Below are 18,449 nucleotides of genomic sequence, written 5' to 3'. Positions count from 1 at the left end.
TTTAACCAATTGCAGTTTTTGAAAGACTGGGACTGCTTTGAGTTCAAGGACTCGGGTGATGAGGACTTCATGACTAGTGTAAAAGGAATACTTAATATTTTAGTTTAGCAGATAAAAGATGCTTTCTGAAAGACAGGCACTTGATTGAGGTCAAGCCACCAAACCAGATTAACGTGTGTGTCTCATGGCTTTTGGTAAAACAAAGATCATTGGGGGGAAAAAAAACAATTGAGTCAAACACCAGAAAAGAAAGGGGGGGGGGGGGGGGGGGGGGGCGGGGCGGAATATCTTTAAATTAAAAAGAGGCTAAAAATTACTTAAGTGTCATCCAAATAAAATTTAATACATCCAGTTTTAGATTCAGGAATTCAGAAAGTTTATTAAAATGAAGGCAAATCTAAAAAGTTTCAGCAGTCTCCAAATGTTTCGACCATTTTTTCAGTACTATCCCCACACTTTATTCCAATATAAGCTCTTGTTTCCCTTGTGCTCTGGAAAATTATTTTCCAAGAAAATACTTACTTTTACAGAAAATATTTGCTCCACCAACTGCATCTGCAGCTCCTTCTAATGGTCAGTAACCCATTGTTCGAAACTCACACCTTATATCTTACCTTCATTTGCGTAACTCAAACCAAATGTATTTTGATATATTAGATAATGAGTAACAAATATTTACAGTAGATTAAGTTCACATTTCAGTAGTTTGAGGTAGTTTCTAAATGATCCTGGTGGACTTATTATACATATACCTTCAGACAGACTGCATGCTATCAAGTGCCATAAGTTACACCCATATGATTCATCCATTAAAAGAGTTGCTCAGTTAAAAAAAAACCAAACCAAAACATAACACACACACACAAACCTCCCCACATCACTTCTAATTTTAGCCTCTCCTTAGATAACACAATTTCTTGAAACAAAAAGAAACGGTCAGACTGCTCACACTCCTCTAGCTTCAAAATGTTATTTGTCAAAGTAGTTGAACGTACACAGTACTTCAAATATAAAGGGATGCTGCAGTGCTCCAGCCTTCTAATCTGTCAGGGCTGTGGAGAAGGAAGTCAAAGCAACAGGGAATGAGTGATTTTTGGAAAAAAATTGAGACAGACAACAGACTGCACTGTAAGTCGGCACTTACAGCTTTTCTGTAGGGGGGGGTGGGGTGGTAGAAGGGGATGGGGGGTGGGGGTAGAAAGAAAAAAAGGAAAGAAAGGAAAGAAAAAAAAAAGGAAAAAAACCCACAGTAGGACAACCCAGTAGAGCATGGGACCCAAGGCTGGGGGTGTACCATCACCTCTCCCTCTGCTATGGCTCAAGCTTCCAGGAATAGTGCCCATGCCAAAAGCAACAAGACAGCTAAGGTGTTAAAACTGGTCATGGGCACATCAGCATGGAAGGTGAGAAACAGCATCTCATGGGATATATTGGTCATCAGCGCAACCCTCCCTGCAGCAGGAAAGAGCTAACAGCCACACCAGCATGACGGGACCCAGCAGAAACTCATCTCTCTTTCTTTCTTTTTTTTTTTTTCCCTCCAATTCAAAGAAATTTAAGGTAGTTTTGACACCAGCCCTGATCGGTAAGAAATAGCAGATGATGCTGTTTCATAAATGCATCCTTCTTTCTGTAGGTCTGAAGGACTGAAGCAGATACCCATGGGGGAATCATCGTTCTTTTAACTTTACCTTCATGTTGGTACACCATAAAATGAGCACTGTGTTTATAGAGCGATGGTGACTTAATCACCACTATGCTGAGTTTGGAAAAAATAGCTGGGGAGACGTATTACTTGCTGTAAGTTATCTTAAGATCACGGTGGGGCAATAACTCTTGAGTTTATGGATGATATAGTAAAATACCAAACAAACAAATCCCAGCCAAATCCCATAAATGGCCAGAGCCCGGCTGTTCTCTCCATCACAATCCTGCTTTACAGCCTGTCCGCATTCTGGCCTGGGGTTTTCATTCATGTAGGTCACAGCTGGGATTTAGGGACAGACCTCAAGAAGTAGGGGCTGGAGGCGTAGCCAGGCACAGGCAAGACACATTTTTAGGGATGCATTAGGGATACTTCTCCTGTATCTTGTTGGAAACACCCATAAGTTGTTGAGACCTTTTTGGAAAACAGTCAGTTTGGTTCTACAGATACTGCACAAATACTTGAGATTAAAACGTATGCTACTTAATGTTTGTTTGAAAGCAGAGCACTATATGAATACATACACAGCAGAAGGAAGAAGTATTTGTAACTTGGGGGTGGTTCAACATATTTGCATTAGGAATGAAAAATGTTACGGAACTGTAGTATCCTGGTTTTGTCCCACTTGAGAGCAGAATCAAAATAAGGAAGTATTTTTTCCTCCTGCCCAGATGCACAAAACTTGTTCATAAAGCTGCAATAAGCCAGTATTAATCGCACACCCACAGGCTAACATAAAACATTTCTAAAGTTTCTGAATTTTTTCAGACAATCTTTTTGGAGGCAACACCCTAAACATTCCCCTAATCCAAGAAACCTGCTGATTCCACATATTCGCACACAGAGGAAGGGTCAAGACTAGGGCAGCTCTTTGACTGAAGATCAAACATAAAAATTCAACGACTTTGCTTCTTGTCTGGCAAAACATTTCATGAGTTTCTATAGAATGGAATAGTGAATATTTGCTGCGTCATGTAATGCAATGGACAGAGAAGCAGAATGGATACGCTACTCAACTCCAAACTCTTTGTAATAACAGTCAAATAAATTAAATTACAAGTCTAACTGTTTAAAGACCTAAATACATCCATTTAATCGAATTTATTATGGTAGATTTTGTTTCAACTACATTTTCTAGATATAAATAAAGTCACAGAGGAAAAAACCAAAATCCTAATTAGATCTGAGCTCAAGAAGTAAAGAGCACAATTAAATGAGAGTTACTTTGGAACATTAGCTATTTATCAGCCAATTGGCCTAATGTACTTCATTAATCTACTTTCCAAATGCACAGTAAAATACAGTTTCCCATTTTATGTACTTCAGAAAGACCCTCCATGAAAAGTAGCCTTGTAAATCTAAGAAAGCAGTTATTTTTTCTTATATAAGCTGTCAAGATTTATCCTTAGCAGATAACTACTTTATTGTATTGCCTTTTAAGAAAATGAACAGAAGAATGATAAATGAGAAAAAAAATGCCAGCTGCATAATAACCGTACCTGCATTTTCTCTTAATTTGAGAGAAGGGCCCTGTCAACCTTGTGCCAGCTACTAGAAGTAAAAGTATTTATAACTACTAAGTTATACATAAGACTATGACTATTGGAGTAATTAACAGAACAGCATTTCACAAATAGCTTTAGAGGAATAAAACCATTCCAGATATCCAAAATTGTTTTAAAATACAACCTGTCCTTATATTGCTCATTTCCTTACTCTAATGTTTATCCTCTCAGTTTTGAAAAGGTTATCCATTTGAAAATAAGAGCAAAAAGTTCCATAGTTGACAAGTTCTGCCCCCACCATACCTAACAGCAGCTCCTAAATAGAACCTGAAAAAAAAAAATACTTAATGCTTGTGAATGCACCATAATAAAAAGACACTACAGAAAGGCAGAGATACTCATTTTTGATACTCATGATGGGTGACCTAAATTAGCAGCATAACCCCAAAACTCCTATTATCAGAGCACCTCCTGTATGCAAGATATTCCCAATGACCCACACAAGATATACATGACAGAAGATGATGGGTATCAGAAGACAAAGTGAAAAAGAGATGACACAGAAAGGAGCTGCATACTAAGGGGTATTAGATTTTTAACTTGCTCTTGGGCTAAGTGCTAAACACAGCAGAGCCAGCCCTTGCAGCACTCCTGCAAAGCACAAATCCTTAGAAGCCCTGGTAACCTCGGGAGGACAGTACACACCAGGAAGCACCTGCATTGCACCCTGCTCCCACAGTGAAAGCCACTCAGCCCTCATTAAGCTCAAATGCTTTGGCTCTATAGAGGTGAAGCCACAGCAGTTGCGCAGCAGAAGTCAAGCTTTCCCATAGACAAGGACGCCAAGCCAGAGCTCAACCCACTTCTGCTTCGCACTGTTGCAGGCAAAGGGAGACAGGGAGGCACACAGGCAGCCTCATCGTTCCTCATTCATGTGCCCTTGGGCCACCCTCTGGTAGAAAAGCCCTTTCCACATCCACAGAAATATAGAAAGGGCAGCGAATGCAGAAACCAGAAGGGGCAAAACCACAGTACAATGAGTACAAGTGGCCAGAGTCAGCTCTAGAAGACCTGCAAGCTATGAAGTGCCTGCATTTTTGGTGCTGAAACGTAAGTCCAAGCTGCTTTATGTTAACATACCATAAATATGTGCTACACAGCCAGTTTCAACAGGTTGTTTGTCATGAATTCAGGAGATTAAGTTTCCTTTGATAATTCCAAATAAGAAAAATTGTAAGGGCAGATATTAACAGACGCAAGCAGGAGTAAATTAAATACCCGGGCTATGTGTGGGGAGATGTTGAGCAATAACAAAAATGTTCGTTTGTTTTACATAGGCAAGTAATCTACCAACAGTCTGCACAGGAAAGCGTTCAAAGCTTCATCAGCTGAAGTACACGAAGTGAGGTTTACAAGAATATAAGGAACAACCTGCATTGGCAAGTGGCTAGACAAGATCATCTAATTCACCACCGTCACAGAGGAACAGTCCAGAGGTAGCGTACCTGGCAATACTGACATACATTAAAACAGAAAGCATACTGGGTAGAACAAAACTGAGACCATACGTTTCCTGAAACCTGCAGTTTAACACTCACATTTCCCAGCCTCCAAATTACACCCACCAGGAGCCAGCGACTACCTGAGCTCTGGAGAACGGTGCCGTCAGGACCGTTTCCTCATCCTGAGCAGGAGAGGCCAAAAGTGACCTCAGCTTGGCAGAATCGCTCTCCTGAAGTACAGGTCAGCAAAAATTGAGTCACAAAGTGTCTTGTTAGAGGGGCTCAATATCCAGTAAAGGCCAAAGTGAAAGAGCCATTGAGAACAGTCAGTTACCTAGTCAACAACTGGGAGGAATCCAGTTTGTTTACTATCTGGACCAGAAGAAGTTAAACAGATTTATATAACGTTACATCATGAGGGTGACAAAACAGTACTGTATAATTATATGGGGACTGCTAGCACAGAATCTCCCTGAGCTGCAGAATGGGTTTATTTTTCATACAACTGGAAAACAAACACAAAAATCCCCAAAGAACACAGTTGAAAAGGTGAAGCCAATTGATGCCTCCTGCTCAGTGGTACCTGATTTGCCCTGAACCTGGTTTCAAACTTTTCTCAAGCATACCTTGTTGTCCATCCAGAGCAGTCCATTTAACACACCATCCATTCCTAACAAACAACTATGTCCCTCAAATAATTCAGAAATACATGAAGACTAAATAATCAAAAAACACACCAAGATATTCTGCAAGACTGCCCTAATTAATCCGGGACATATCTACTATTTGTACTGCACAGTGATCACAGGTATTTTTTTCCCCTAGCTTTTATGATTTTTCTAAAATGTGTTTTACCCTTTTACTCCTCCTTTCCCCAGTTTCTAATTACTGGTATTCTAAGAAACATCAGATTTTGTATTTCAGACTGCATAGATAATGTATTGGGGTTTTTTCAGTTGAGTTAAAATAATGATATTAGTCTCAGCTCAGTATCTTGGACTAACTTTAAATGTGGGAAAGCAGCCTATTGAAAGTGCTGTAACATTTTGTTCCAAAGAAAGCAACTGCTCTTTTCTATTGACAGACAGAGCTTCAAAGAAGAACCTGAGGATGCTCTTCAACTTAAATGGACCATTAAAAGAATCAAAGATTATCTTCCCATAGAGCATCTGTTTGACAGTCAGAGAACTGCTCCTCTAAACATATGTTCCAGAGCTGCCTGGAAATCTAGTAAACCAGATTACCCCCACCACCTATTCTTGCTGAAAGTGATTTATAAATGCTATTAGCGAGTCAGGTTAGAGTTCCTAGCTGCATATCTGGTTAGAGATCAAGCAAATAATGCAACTGTTAAACTCAAGGTAATAAATCTATTGTATAACATTATTGGAAAGTTAAAGAAAAAACACAACCTTATTTCAATAGGCGATCTAGGGTGCATCACCAGCAGGGCCGTACATACTCACGCAGGCAGGGAGACACAAGCCAGCTGTCTTAAATCCCTCACCTGATACTCTCCCAGTTCTTTCATAAACATTAATTTACACAACAATCCCATGAGCCAGATAACAATTAGCCTACTTCTGAGACAGACAGAAAAGTGTCACTGGAATATCACAAGATTTACGTAAAATCAGTGACAGAGTCAGGATTAGTGTTCAAACTTTAGTCCTGTGAAGTTTCTACATTGTACCTGAAGAGTATTTCTACAAAGCGCTTCAGCGTGCTGTCCTGCAAGACCAGACAGCGCTCAGTCTCTCACCGTGTTTGGAAACAAGCGGTTAAACCTGGAGAAATTAGGACTGCCTTGTTAGACAGAGGTGATACAATGAATGCGGTGTATTTTCAATACGTTTGCTATTTCATTCTTCCCATTCCTATAAACTACCATAACACATTTTTATAAATACATCATACTGTACTGTAACTTTTTACTCTCGTTGAATGCACAAGGACACAAAACGTACACCTTTTATACTCTGCACAGAAGATCGATACCTACAGCAAAACACACTTGAGGCAATCGTTTAACCTCAGTACATTAGCGTTTGATAAACTGAGGCTAGATACATGGGAAAACGTATGGTTTATACTACAATACTTCCCCTATTACATCGTCATAAGGTGACTCAATAAAAAATGAACTACTATACAAACCAAAAACCAGTGTTTAAAGTTTAGTGCATCATTGACTGGAAGGTACACGTGACAAATAACAAGATAAAATTCTTAACCTGTAAATCACACGGTTTATGAAGGCAATCTATAGCCAAAACGGCGACCTGAGCCAATAACAGGCTCAGCCTTGTGACTGCCTGCCACGCAAAACAAACGGGGTAAATACCCTCTTACGAGACTTCGTGGACCTTCCTTCACTTGCGCAGCCTTCACCGTGTCAGCGCCCTCCCTCCTCCACAGGAGCTGTTTATAGGCTTGGAGCCACCACTAGATAAGTCTTTACTTAATCTCCACCTGTACCGGCTGTGTTCGGGTTTGCGAGTTTTATTTTGACGCTCTATCCCTAGAGCCAAGAGAAAAACACGCTCCTTCAAGCAACTACAAAAAACCTAGCCAGTTAGGTTTATTCCCTTTGGAAGGTCCATTAAGGCAGTAGGGACATCCAGCTTTGAACCATGCTCGGAGGACAGCAAGCGGCGGGACGCAGCGCCCCCCGAGCCCCCCGCCCGCCGGGACAGCCGCTGCCCGCCCGGGGCCGCACCGGCCGCAGGGACCGCAGCGGGCAGCGCTCACACGGACGGACGGTGCCAGCCCCGCGGTCTCAGCCACGGAGCGCGCTACCTGCAAAACCCCTGTCCTCAGCTGGAAAATCATCCCCCAGTGACTAGGTCCCAGCTGGCGCCGAGCCCTGCCTTCCCGCGAGCCGCGGCCACCCCGCAGCGCGGCAGCCCCGCACCGACAGGTGCACCTGCCCGGCCGCAGCCCCCACCGGGGCCGGACGGCTCCGCTGCGCTGCGGCTGGCGGCTCCCGCTCGGGACGCGGGGACCGGGGCCGCCTCCGCGGCGGCCGCCGGGGCGCTGCTCGCTGCGGTGCCGCCCGGCGGGGGCAGCTCGCCCGGGCAGGCGCGCCCCGGCTCGGCTCGGCTGGGCAACCGGGAGCGGCACCGCGCTTCCCCCAGCAGAAGGGCGCGGGCTTGCCCCGATGGAGCCCGGCGCGGCTCCGCGGCCCCTCTCTCCCGCCGGCCCCGGGCAAGCGAGCGCCCGCCGCAGCTGCTGGCCCCGCAAAGGCTCCGGAGCCCTCTCAAAGCAGCCGCGGCGGTGGGAGGCGAGCAGCGCCGCCCGCGCGGAGCTCGGCCGCGGCCCCACGAGGGGCGGCACGGCACAGCCCGGCCGCGGGGGCAGCCGGCGGAGGAGGAGGACGAAGCGGCCCAAGCAGCCCGGAGCCTCGCCCGCTGCCCGCTCACCTTTTCTTCTCCTTGTCAGCTGTCATCGCGGCGGCGGCCGGCTCCTGCACCGTCTCTCGGGCCGGGGCGGGCTCAGCACCTGCCCGCGGGACGCGGGGGCTCCGCGGGCGGACGGACGGGACGGGGCGGGGGTCCGGTTCGGCCGGGTCGCCCCCGAGGCGGGCGTACAGTCTCAGGACACTGCCGAGGATTGTACGGCCCGCCCGGGGGAGAAAGGCGGCGGGGCAGGAGCGGCGCGGCAGCGGGCTGTGCGGCTCGGCGCCGCCCGCAGAAGTTCTCACTTTAAACCTTGGGCCGCCGCCGGCCGCGGGGGCAGGGCCGGCCCCCTCCGCCCCGGCCCCGGCCCGGCCCGGCCCCGCTGCCACCGCCAATGGGGGCCGGCAGGGCGCCGCCGCCGCGCCCCGGCCTCCCCGCCCCCGGCACCGGCCTGCCCGGCGGCGCCGCGGGGGGTCAGCGGGGCCGCCCCCGCCCCACCGGCACCGCTCCGGCTGCGTTGGCCCCACCGGCACCGCTCCGGCTGCGGTGGGGGCACCCGCCCGCGGGCACCGGGAAGCCTTTCCCTCCGCCGCCGGTTGTTTTGAGGGGGAGGGGGTGTCAGTTGTTTAACTCCCCCCCCCCCCGGTGTTTTTGCCCCGGTGGCTCCTAGCGCATCGCTGTGCCGTCTTAGGGGTGGGGAATGCGGCGGCACCTGCCCCGCGGCCGCGGAGCCACCGCGGTGCCGCTCGGGCCCCGGCGCGCCCCCGGCATCGCTCCCATCCTGGGGAACAGGGCAGCGGCCCTGCCTGCGCCCCGGGGCGCCCCGGCCGGCCCGAGGCAGGGGGGCATTTACACAACTACATCAAAATTAAAAACTAGTAACGACGCTGCTAGCGCTGGGAGGACGCACTGGGCTACTCCCGGTGTGCGGGGCCACCGGCCCCGCTGTTCCAGCACCGGTCCCGCACAGAGGGGCGGGAGGGCGGTGGGGGCCGGGATTAGAGGGATGCTCGAAGCTCGGGGCACCGCTCCTCTGGCTCCCCGCCTCGCCCTGCTCTTCCTATTTTATTTTCTGTGTCACACCGCGTTATTTCAGCTCACACACTTTTAAAACTCCCGGCTGGTGACACACAGGGAAGTACGTCTGTGGTGAGGAGTGCCAAAGCTCATCCTTGCTGGCACCTGCTACGATTTGCTGCAGTTAAGATCAATATAAAAAAACCAACAACCAACCAACCCTCACTTTGATTTTTATTTAATTTACGCTAAAGCAACTAACCTTGCTAAACAAGGGATTGCAGGAATTTTTCAGACGTTGTTTTATACTCAGGTTTTCTAAGGCTTAACTTAGATTTTTACATCTCAAACCAAGACACACACCTTTACATTAAACTGCATCTGCTTTCCAGCACTCCTGGCAAATAGAAGTACTGCAGGCAAAAATGAGCTAAACTAGATTTATTTCTTGCTATTCAAAGCTGAGCAATTTCCCTATGCTATTTCATAGGCTGGTTTGTGTACAATGGGTCAGAGGGTGTGGGTTTTTTCCTTTTATACAATACGAATGTTTAAAGAAATGCATATTCTGCTTCAAGTCTGAAAAGAGCTATACATGCTTACACAGCAACAGCCTAATTATGTGGTAACAGTTGTGGGTTTTTTTCTCGTTATACAAGAGAACCTAAACAAAAGAAACCCACAAATATTTAAAACCTAAGTAAACTTAGTCAAACAGAATTTGTGTATGCAGGACTAAATTTAACCTTCTGGGAATAGGAGAATGCAATAGGATCAAAGAGCCAAGTCACTCATTTCCTAGATTAAATAGACTTCTTCGTCCTTCATTGATCTCTGCTGATGTCAATACTCCTTGCTGTATCTTAAAGCACTTCACTTGGATAAACAACTTGCCTTCAAAAATCAGACAGGAAAATCATTCAAATTGACTAAATCTAAACCACTCCAAAATTTTCAAGTATTTCACATCTAGCCCGTTGGCTCTTGTTGGCTCTGCCTACATGGATATAGTTCAGCTAATCAACAGTCTGAATCTCTTGCTCTCTTGACCAGTGGGGCCTGAAGGTGTTTTGACAACCGGAGAATTCACATCTCAGTGCCACTCAAGAGCCACCACCTCTCCTGCTCTGTGGACACAGACTGGTGGGCTTCAGCATCAGCACAGGTCAATACCCAGCAAAACCACAGTCTTGCTGCTTCGTCAGGAAGGTGAAGCAAGCTAGACTGAGTAATTCTTACAAGCTCCCTTGCAACTTCAATTCCTAAAGTTGGTTATACTATTATTTCTGGCAACTGAGCTCCCCATCTTGACCGTGAGGAAAACAAATGGCCTGTCTTCTAGAGCTTACTTCAGTTAATTCCCTCTCTTTTCAGGGAATATTCAGGGAAGGAAAGATCAAGTATATCTTTAATAGCACTGTCATTCTACTTGATGTATTCTGTGACAGTAAGAGACCCCATGGCACCTACAGGGACAGAGAAAGTTTTCTCCTTGTTGGAGAACAGTAGAGAGAATCACATAATTTTATTCTCAAATGCACCGCATTCCTGTTTTGATCTCCTTTACAGTCAGTCAATATTTATTAAGAGCAGTATCCACCCTAAGGTGGACTTTCTCTAATCTTGGACTATCAGAAGCTTCGATAGGAGCCACACCGTGCATGCATTCACTCTACAAACGTGCATTATTTAATCTGCAGGAGATTACAACTACCAGGAAAGCCGAGAAAGCCCTCAAACTGACGGCCGGCACAGTTTGTCCTCTCAATTACTACCACCATTGGAAGGGCTCTTTCCCTTTCATATTCCCATGTTACTCCTTCCATTTTATCTTGTGCTTGCTACATTTTACACTTAGCTTAGTAGGTGTAACACAGAGAAAAGCTCACGGAAAGGGAAAAAGTATCCAGGAAACTGCCTGAGCTGACCTTAGCAGAGGTTAGCTTCTGTTTTTTTCCCCCTGCTAAGAGGTTTCCAGCAGAATCAGCATAGCAGATGGAGCTTCCTTACCCTCAGTGGTCAGAGAAAATAGAGGTGGTTATGTCATCCACTCTGCTCTGGAAATTACAGGAGACGACCCACAATGTTCCTATGTGAATTATTCTAGAGATGCTATAGGAACAGAAGGTTAGAAGGTTTTTGGTTTCCTAGAAAGCAAACTTCAGGTGAGGTATTCAGAAAGAGTCATTGATACCTGTCGGAATAGCAGGTGGGTTCTTGAAGGGTTTAGGTTGACTGTGTTTGGGTTAACTGCATTTGGACTAGGCTCTAGGGAAAAAACAAACAAAAGACTTACAAAAATCAAACGGTGGCATATGTGCAATTTTCACAACCCCCCCTCAAGTTTAAAATACACTGACAAACTAGGAAATCTGCAGACTGTAGTGACTGGGCCCCAGCGCTCAGCTCACCCTTCTGGTGCTCCCAGGCAGGAACACCCCATCACCCAAACAAGATGCAGGCAAGCTCCTGATTACTGCCATTTATTCTGAAACACACCCCTGATTTAGCACCAGTCATTATGCTACATTGTTGTTTTTCTCAGGATATGCATATGTATGTAATCAACCATCCAAATCAGCACTTGCACCAGTTTGAATGCGCATAGCTATCATGACTGAAGTGAAATCAGTTCTAGTACACTGTTTTATGTATGCATGCTACTGGCACCTGTATTGGCTGAAGAGTATTGGTAAAACATACAGAACTTCAACACCGTTCAGCAATTAATGCTCCAGCATAGTCAGAAGAAAACACAGATACTCAATCCCTTGCAGGGGAGGCATTATTATTAAAATTAAAAGCAGCTATTGAAAACAAATTATTGTGAGGGCTAAGTGTTTCAGATTCATTAATGATCCCTGTTTGGCTTCTTTCTTTTTCTGGCTCCTCAATACTGCAAGAAAGGATGACAGCAAAAGGTTGATACTTGTAATAACAAATAATGACATTATGGGAAAGGGAAGGGGAGAAAGGAGAGCCCTGTTACTGAAACAGAGCTGATCCTTTGAAGGAAAGGGACAGGATTCTTCCCTTACTCATACCAGAATAAGCTACAGCCACAGCACATTTATTACACGTGACAGCAAATGAGACAGAAAAATATCAAACTTCAGGTTAATTTATTAGCAGGGAAAGAGATATATTTATAAGCTAGATAAAACACAAAAGGTCCACGGGAGAAAGTGGGGACTACTGAGATGAAGGTATGAAAAGATGCCTGAACTAGGGGTGGGGGGTGCGGTGGAGTACTGTTCCTTGTGCAACCAGTCACACTCACTCATGCCTTCTTTTATAACTACAGGTGTGTGCCTGCACCTTACTATAGATGTACTTTCTGCAAAATCAGTAGCTGTGCCCTTTCTCCATAGAGGCACCAACTGCTTGCCAGGGTAGGAAATAGCACCTCGGCTAGCACAGCTGTGGGGTCTTCAGGATTCCTTTGCCTCTTGCTACAGTTTCATGCTAGAGGGAGAATTCTCATACAAGAGCGTACATTAAGACACATATATTGCTCTTACACAATAATAGATATTAAGAACAACTTAAAACAGCACTCCCCCTGTTACCCTAGGCAGAAAGCAATACACAGTCTATAGGCAATACTGAACAGCCAGTTTAAAATGTAATTTTGCAGGAATACATTAAGATGCCTTTAAGATTTTCCAAATACTGAGTGCACACCTTCAAGCAAGGCTCACAGATAAACTTCAACGTTTTTAGGCATTGATTAGTTACAGACACATTCCAGACATTTCAGCCATTACACTCCCATGAAAAGAAGACATAATGGCCAAAAAGTTGGGAATGTACCTGTAAATATTAAAAGGGTTAAAATTACTCAGCTTATCTTTTAGCCTTTTTCAAAGTGACATACTGAGGATGTCTTAGGCCTATCCCAAGGAAAGCTGGTAAAACAAAGGAAGTCTAATCAACATAGCAATGTGTTGCAATAGAATCAGTTCAGAAAGAAAACCCATGATGATTAAGTACACAGAAACACTCCCATCACGATATTGGAAAGTATAATTTTGAAATTTTGGGAAATCTCAATGAAGAAACCAAGGAGAAAACAGATGCAATCCAATTTGTTAAATGGAGAAGGCTTTTGTTTCAAGTTTTCCTCCTGACCTTTGATAACTTATTATTTAGAAATACTATGTTTCACAGTTACTTTTTTTTTGTTGTTGTTGTTAAATTGGCCTGCAGGGAGTAAAGGCTGAATACAATTTGCTAAGCAGAGCTCTGATGCATCATCTAGAGTGCACACAACTGCCGAGCAGCCAGGGTGACCCACTCAGAAGCTTAAAGACATAGAGCACATGTGAGACACCAGCATTTATTTATTTTTTTTTAAAAAAACCAACTGCTGAAAAGGAGTGAGCTTAACCTAGGAATATAGTCTGTTACAGTACGCTTTTTGGTACATAATGCAATAATAGTACAATTTAACGGAAAAGAAGTATGAAGCAGATGTGGCCCTCAATTTTCAGAAATTCTTTTGCAATGGTTCTGACAGGTAGGCACCATACGGATATAGTATTAATTATTACCTCCTATTCTATTTTAACCTATTTACTTCACCCTCCATATTACCCGCAGCAGCTGTTGGTGCTAGCATCAGGCAGAAGAGGTCTGCAGGCTCTTCCTGCTCCCTGACAGTAGCTCTGGGAAGGAAACTTGGGCTCAAGATCACCAAAACAAAGCCAGCAAAAACAACAGTAACACTTAGGCGATGGGAAGGGAAACTGTTCCTCTGGGTGGATTTAAAAGGCAAATTTTGTAGCAATGCTTTTAATGCTCATTACCTGCTGTTCCCAAGAAACAGTTATCACCACAGATGAGGAAGAGGAGCAATATGAACAAGAGCAAAAGCCCTGTGTGGCAGATTAACGTCCAGAGAAACGGGAAGCTACAATTGAAGATTTTTGCAATACTGAAGCTGATACAGACGCCTAGTAGTTAACATTCAGTCACTCAACAAATATTTATTTAGAGACAGTGTAACATGCCCACTGCAGAACTTTGAGTTTTAAAAAGAACCAAAAGATATTTATTTATTTGTTTTAGAAACCTGATTGCCACAGGTAATGCAGCTCTTAAACCTTTCAATCTCTGGTGGTTACTTCTACAGGGTTTGCACGGCACATGGGTGACAATCAAGCCTATACTGACTTTCTGTATAGCAGTGAATTTCCCTCTAACATAATCCCAATGAAAACTCAGGTTAGAATGAAAATGAAGCAATAAACTCTCTTCTTAATCCCAGCACTAAATGCTGATTTAACCCTAATCCAGGCAAATAGATTTGGGCTTCTTTTTTTATTCACCAAGACTAATCTACTTTAATGAAGATCTTGAAAAGTGTTTGTTTTAAAGCAGTCATTCTTAAATGACTGATGTTTAACAAAGCCACTGAACCCATTAACCCTGTGGGTGCTTGTCACCTAAAGAAGGCAACAAATTATTGTAAAACTGAAAAAAATATCCTAAATTCTTCAAGTGCTGCGATACTCAAGGCAAAATCCCTGGCCAGAAATTACCTTTTCTGGGAGCAGAAAACTGCCATAAAAAGATAAATTTCTTATCACTACATCTTTTGAAAGAATCACACAATATTGCTGAATTCTTTGGTCTTCTAAATCCTTTTATCCCCAAGAAAAGCTAGCTTTTAGCAGGTGATGTTCTCGGTAATTGAAATCCCAGCCCAAAGGTACTGCTGTATAACTCTCAGATGTATCCTGGGGACTCTAAAACCTTAACTGGCCTGAGGCAGTCATAGATACTCACAGTGGATAACTGCAACCAACTCGCCCTGAGCTCCCTCTAAGTCAACGTTGAAAACACAATTTCCATGAGAGTGTGACCTGGAGCAGGATCCTAACCCTGGTCTCGAAGACATCTGGGACAGCCTCCTCTCACCCAGCACACCCCTCTGCCCAGACAACTCGGGTGCTCAGGAGCTGCCTTCTCAACAGCCACAAGGTTACAGCAAGCTGACTGTTTGAAGTACTGGTAAAGTTCACCTTTTTCCCTTTTGCCCTGGAACTTGTACTATTTTGGGGAACCACTCCAAGATCCATTTGGCACAGGGTCTAACATTTGTTTCTTAAGCAGATCTGCTCCTGGAAATATTTACAGGCTCTTAAGTAGTGACAACACGAGATATTGGGTACAGTACAAGTGATTCACATACAGACAAGGAGTTGGATAGTCGTCCCCCCTTTTCCCCAAAGCCATCTCTGTTTTTCTTCCACATCTATGTGCTGCAAGCTTTGAGGGAGGCACCTGTTATCAGTAATGACCCTGGCTGTGCATACTAAGGGATGTTACACTTCATTATACTGTAATATATCATTTATGATAATGTGTGCCATTTCACTGAGAAAGAAAAAAAAAAAGTAGGAGAAAACTGCAAATATTGTATCCAAAGTCATCTATTTCTGTGGACAAATAGATTTAATCTCATTGCAAGTTGCTTTGGTAAGAGAATGCTTTAACATACTCCAAACTCTTAACCCTTGGGTTTCAGTAGTCATAAGAATTAAAACCAGAAGGACCATTACGTCTTCCAGGAAATTAGCATTAACGATAAACCCAAGATAATTTAATCTAGTAGTGAGTTTGGTCACAACACATACATTAAAATAAGATGTTCATTTTTGCATAAGCAAATTAATACAAAGCAGCAGCACTACTAACAAGGGTAGGCACTTACATTTACACAAAGTGAAAGCTAGGAACTACATAAATACCTCTATGCAGCCACTGATGCCAAGTTACTCTTCATTTACACTGCTATAGATAGCTACAGTCAGATTTAAAACATCTGAAAAATCCCATTCAGTAACATGGAATCTGAGGCACTATTATACATGTTCGTTCTTCTTTCTTTACCAATGACAAAAGAACTAGTCCAACAGTCTTTCAAAACTCCTTAATTTTAAAAAAAACCTACTAAAACCTCTGAATATCTCCAGCAAGTTTATTAGAGCTCTACATCTACCCTTTGCTTCGGAGCAGTTGCAACAAAAGTATTTGCTCAAGCTATGGGAGTTGTTGATTTATTGACTTTACATGCTATGTCCTATAGACAAGGCAAGTGCAACAGCCAAAGGAAAGAACAATATTTAGAACTGTTTTTCTCTTCAGACAGTGAGGCTTTGGGAACGCAGCTAAAACCTCCAATTACATTTTTCAAATAGCGGAGCATGTTAGGCCAGTACAGCCCCAAATCTCGGCCAGCCTGACAGGCTCAGCAGGTTTTCTCCCTGAATTGTGTCACCAACCCTGAGACAAGTACAGCAGAACCCCAGACGTGCCTTGCATCAGAACCAAACAAGTGATATGTGAACACTGCACTCAAGTTTTCAAAGGTACAGGTAGAAGTTTTGCTGCAAGAGTCCTACAGAACATTCACACACATTGTGAAACTAAACCCAGGACCCTCCTGACCCCTCCCAATTAACATTACAGGCATTTAAATCAGTTGGTTTGAGACATTTCCCACCATCAGCACAAGTTGTTTTCATCACAGTAAATGATCACTGGTGGGATTTTCCTAGTCCCCACTGACACCAGTTTTCAGTAAAACCAGCAGGATTCTGAAATCACAGCACACACTCTTGTTATCACAACAGTTCACCTCAAAACCAGCTTGGATTTCAAAGCTCTTTCCAAAACCTACACATCTCCAAACACTGATTACACAGAGCTTCATCTGGTTATCCAGATGTATGCTTTATTAAAAGCCCTCTGAGCTGTGTCATATAATGTATCTGAGCCAGCAAATCATTAGAAAATCTGTACATATCAGGTTGTCAGAAAAATGAAAGGACATTCATAATCTGTAGCAGTGTCCAAAGGCAAGGTAACAACCAGGAATCAGCGTCCTACTTAAACCATTTTTTTTCCCTGAACACAGTAAAGAATTTTTTCAGTCCTTCATTGACTGGATACTCATGATTTGGCTTAATGCAGGGTGCTGGCATATTCCCATAGTTACAGGCACATAGATGACTTCAGTGGAGTTCTCTAACAAGCTGGATTAATTCAGTGTTCACATTATTAACATTGCTTTTACTTTGTACCTAAATATTTTTGTTTACATATTTTATTTAGTTTTCATTTTTCTGTTTAAATCCTGTAGTTCTGTCTCCTAAAAACATCCAGAAGAAAAGATGCTTGTGAACAGATGCCTTCTGATGGAAATAGCAATTTTTGCAGTTTGAGTGCATGCAACTTCAACAGAAGATTCTATTCAAATGAACAGCTAGTTCACATTAAAGATACTGAAGATTTTTAGAAGTGATTTTTACCAGAAAATACCCAATAACCCTACCAAGCAACCTAAAATATTAAAAACAGAAAGACAAGCCTGAACTATCTATTCTGTAAGGCAAGTTTCAATTCTTTTCCAGTAAAACCTGGCAAACAAATGAGGGAATTCATCTCCCAAGAGATGAATAAGTAATTTATGTTGCAACTCTTACATTTCTTTAATAAATAACAGAGCCAGATTGTGAAGTATTGAGATGAAAGTACTGAGGCTGGAGGTTGTGCTGCTCAGCTCCTGGCATAAAGTGTGTAGTGTTACTGGAAAGTATCAGCATCAAAACAGAGCTAGAAAGTACCGAGCTCAGAGGTTCGCACACTTCTCCTCCCGCACTTACGTGGGATAACTTCCATTTTCTAGCTGAGATTTTTGGTTCATAAACAACACAGATTGTTAGTTCCTATTAGCTTCAAACATAAAGCAGGCTTGTGATGTGGAAACTTCAGCCACAAAGAGGAGGAAGATGGGGAAAAAGAAAAAAGAAAGAGCACCATGAAGTACTGTTCTGACTGACCAAAATGTTCCACGCCTTGTAAATGCGTTTTGGTTTATATTTCTCTTGGAATTTCTCTTTCTTGCCCTATGAAAGCTGTGTTAATGTTAATCTTCATGTTTTAGAAGATGTCCATGAAAGTATCCCTCAGAAGAGTTAGTTCTGCCATTCTGGGGAGTCTCCAATGTGTCTCTTCCAGAGTAACAGAGAAGGAAGTGGAATTTTCAGCAGTTTGAGGCTGTACCTAAGCTCTTTAAGAATTGCCCAGTACTCCCCCATTTCAATGAAAGGAAGACTCCTATGGTTTTGTCTGCTATCTGACACTGTCAGTTTGTTTCCTAACTATTTTTTGTCCTACAGAAGTCTGCTGATGAAATGGCAGCTCCTTACTGTTCTTTAAATCACCACCCTCTCTCCTCCTTCCTTCCATGTTCTCCCACAGACCCATCCCAGACTCCCCCTTGGCAGCTTTCCCCATGTCACCGTTCATCCTT

The 18,449-nt window shown here is 43.8% G+C and overlaps 1 protein-coding gene across 6 annotated transcripts in view; it reads right to left on the bottom strand.

The window, feature by feature from the left end:
- The window catches only part of EPAS1 (endothelial PAS domain protein 1), a 116,093-nt gene that overhangs the window by 70,749 nt on the left and 26,895 nt on the right, over positions 1 to 18,449 (bottom strand). Inside the window, exon 1 of one of the 6 annotated variants that reach the window (XM_056357763.1) lies at positions 8,135 to 8,597. The exons of 4 other annotated variants lie outside the window; for them this stretch is intronic. In XM_056357763.1, coding sequence (XP_056213738.1) covers positions 8,135 to 8,160 — 26 coding nt within the window. In that variant the 5' untranslated portion in view covers positions 8,161 to 8,597. Of the gene's footprint in view, positions 1 to 8,134; positions 8,598 to 18,449 lie in introns of those variants that run through there. One more of the 6 variants, XM_056357760.1, reaches the window with a different exon arrangement.

This window comes from Falco biarmicus, chromosome 12, assembly GCF_023638135.1.
Source record: "Falco biarmicus isolate bFalBia1 chromosome 12, bFalBia1.pri, whole genome shotgun sequence".
NCBI classification, from domain to species: Eukaryota; Metazoa; Chordata; class Aves; order Falconiformes; family Falconidae; genus Falco; species Falco biarmicus.
The sequence above is the reverse complement of the archived record's forward strand: the minus strand, read 5'-3'. Positions and strand labels throughout refer to the sequence as shown.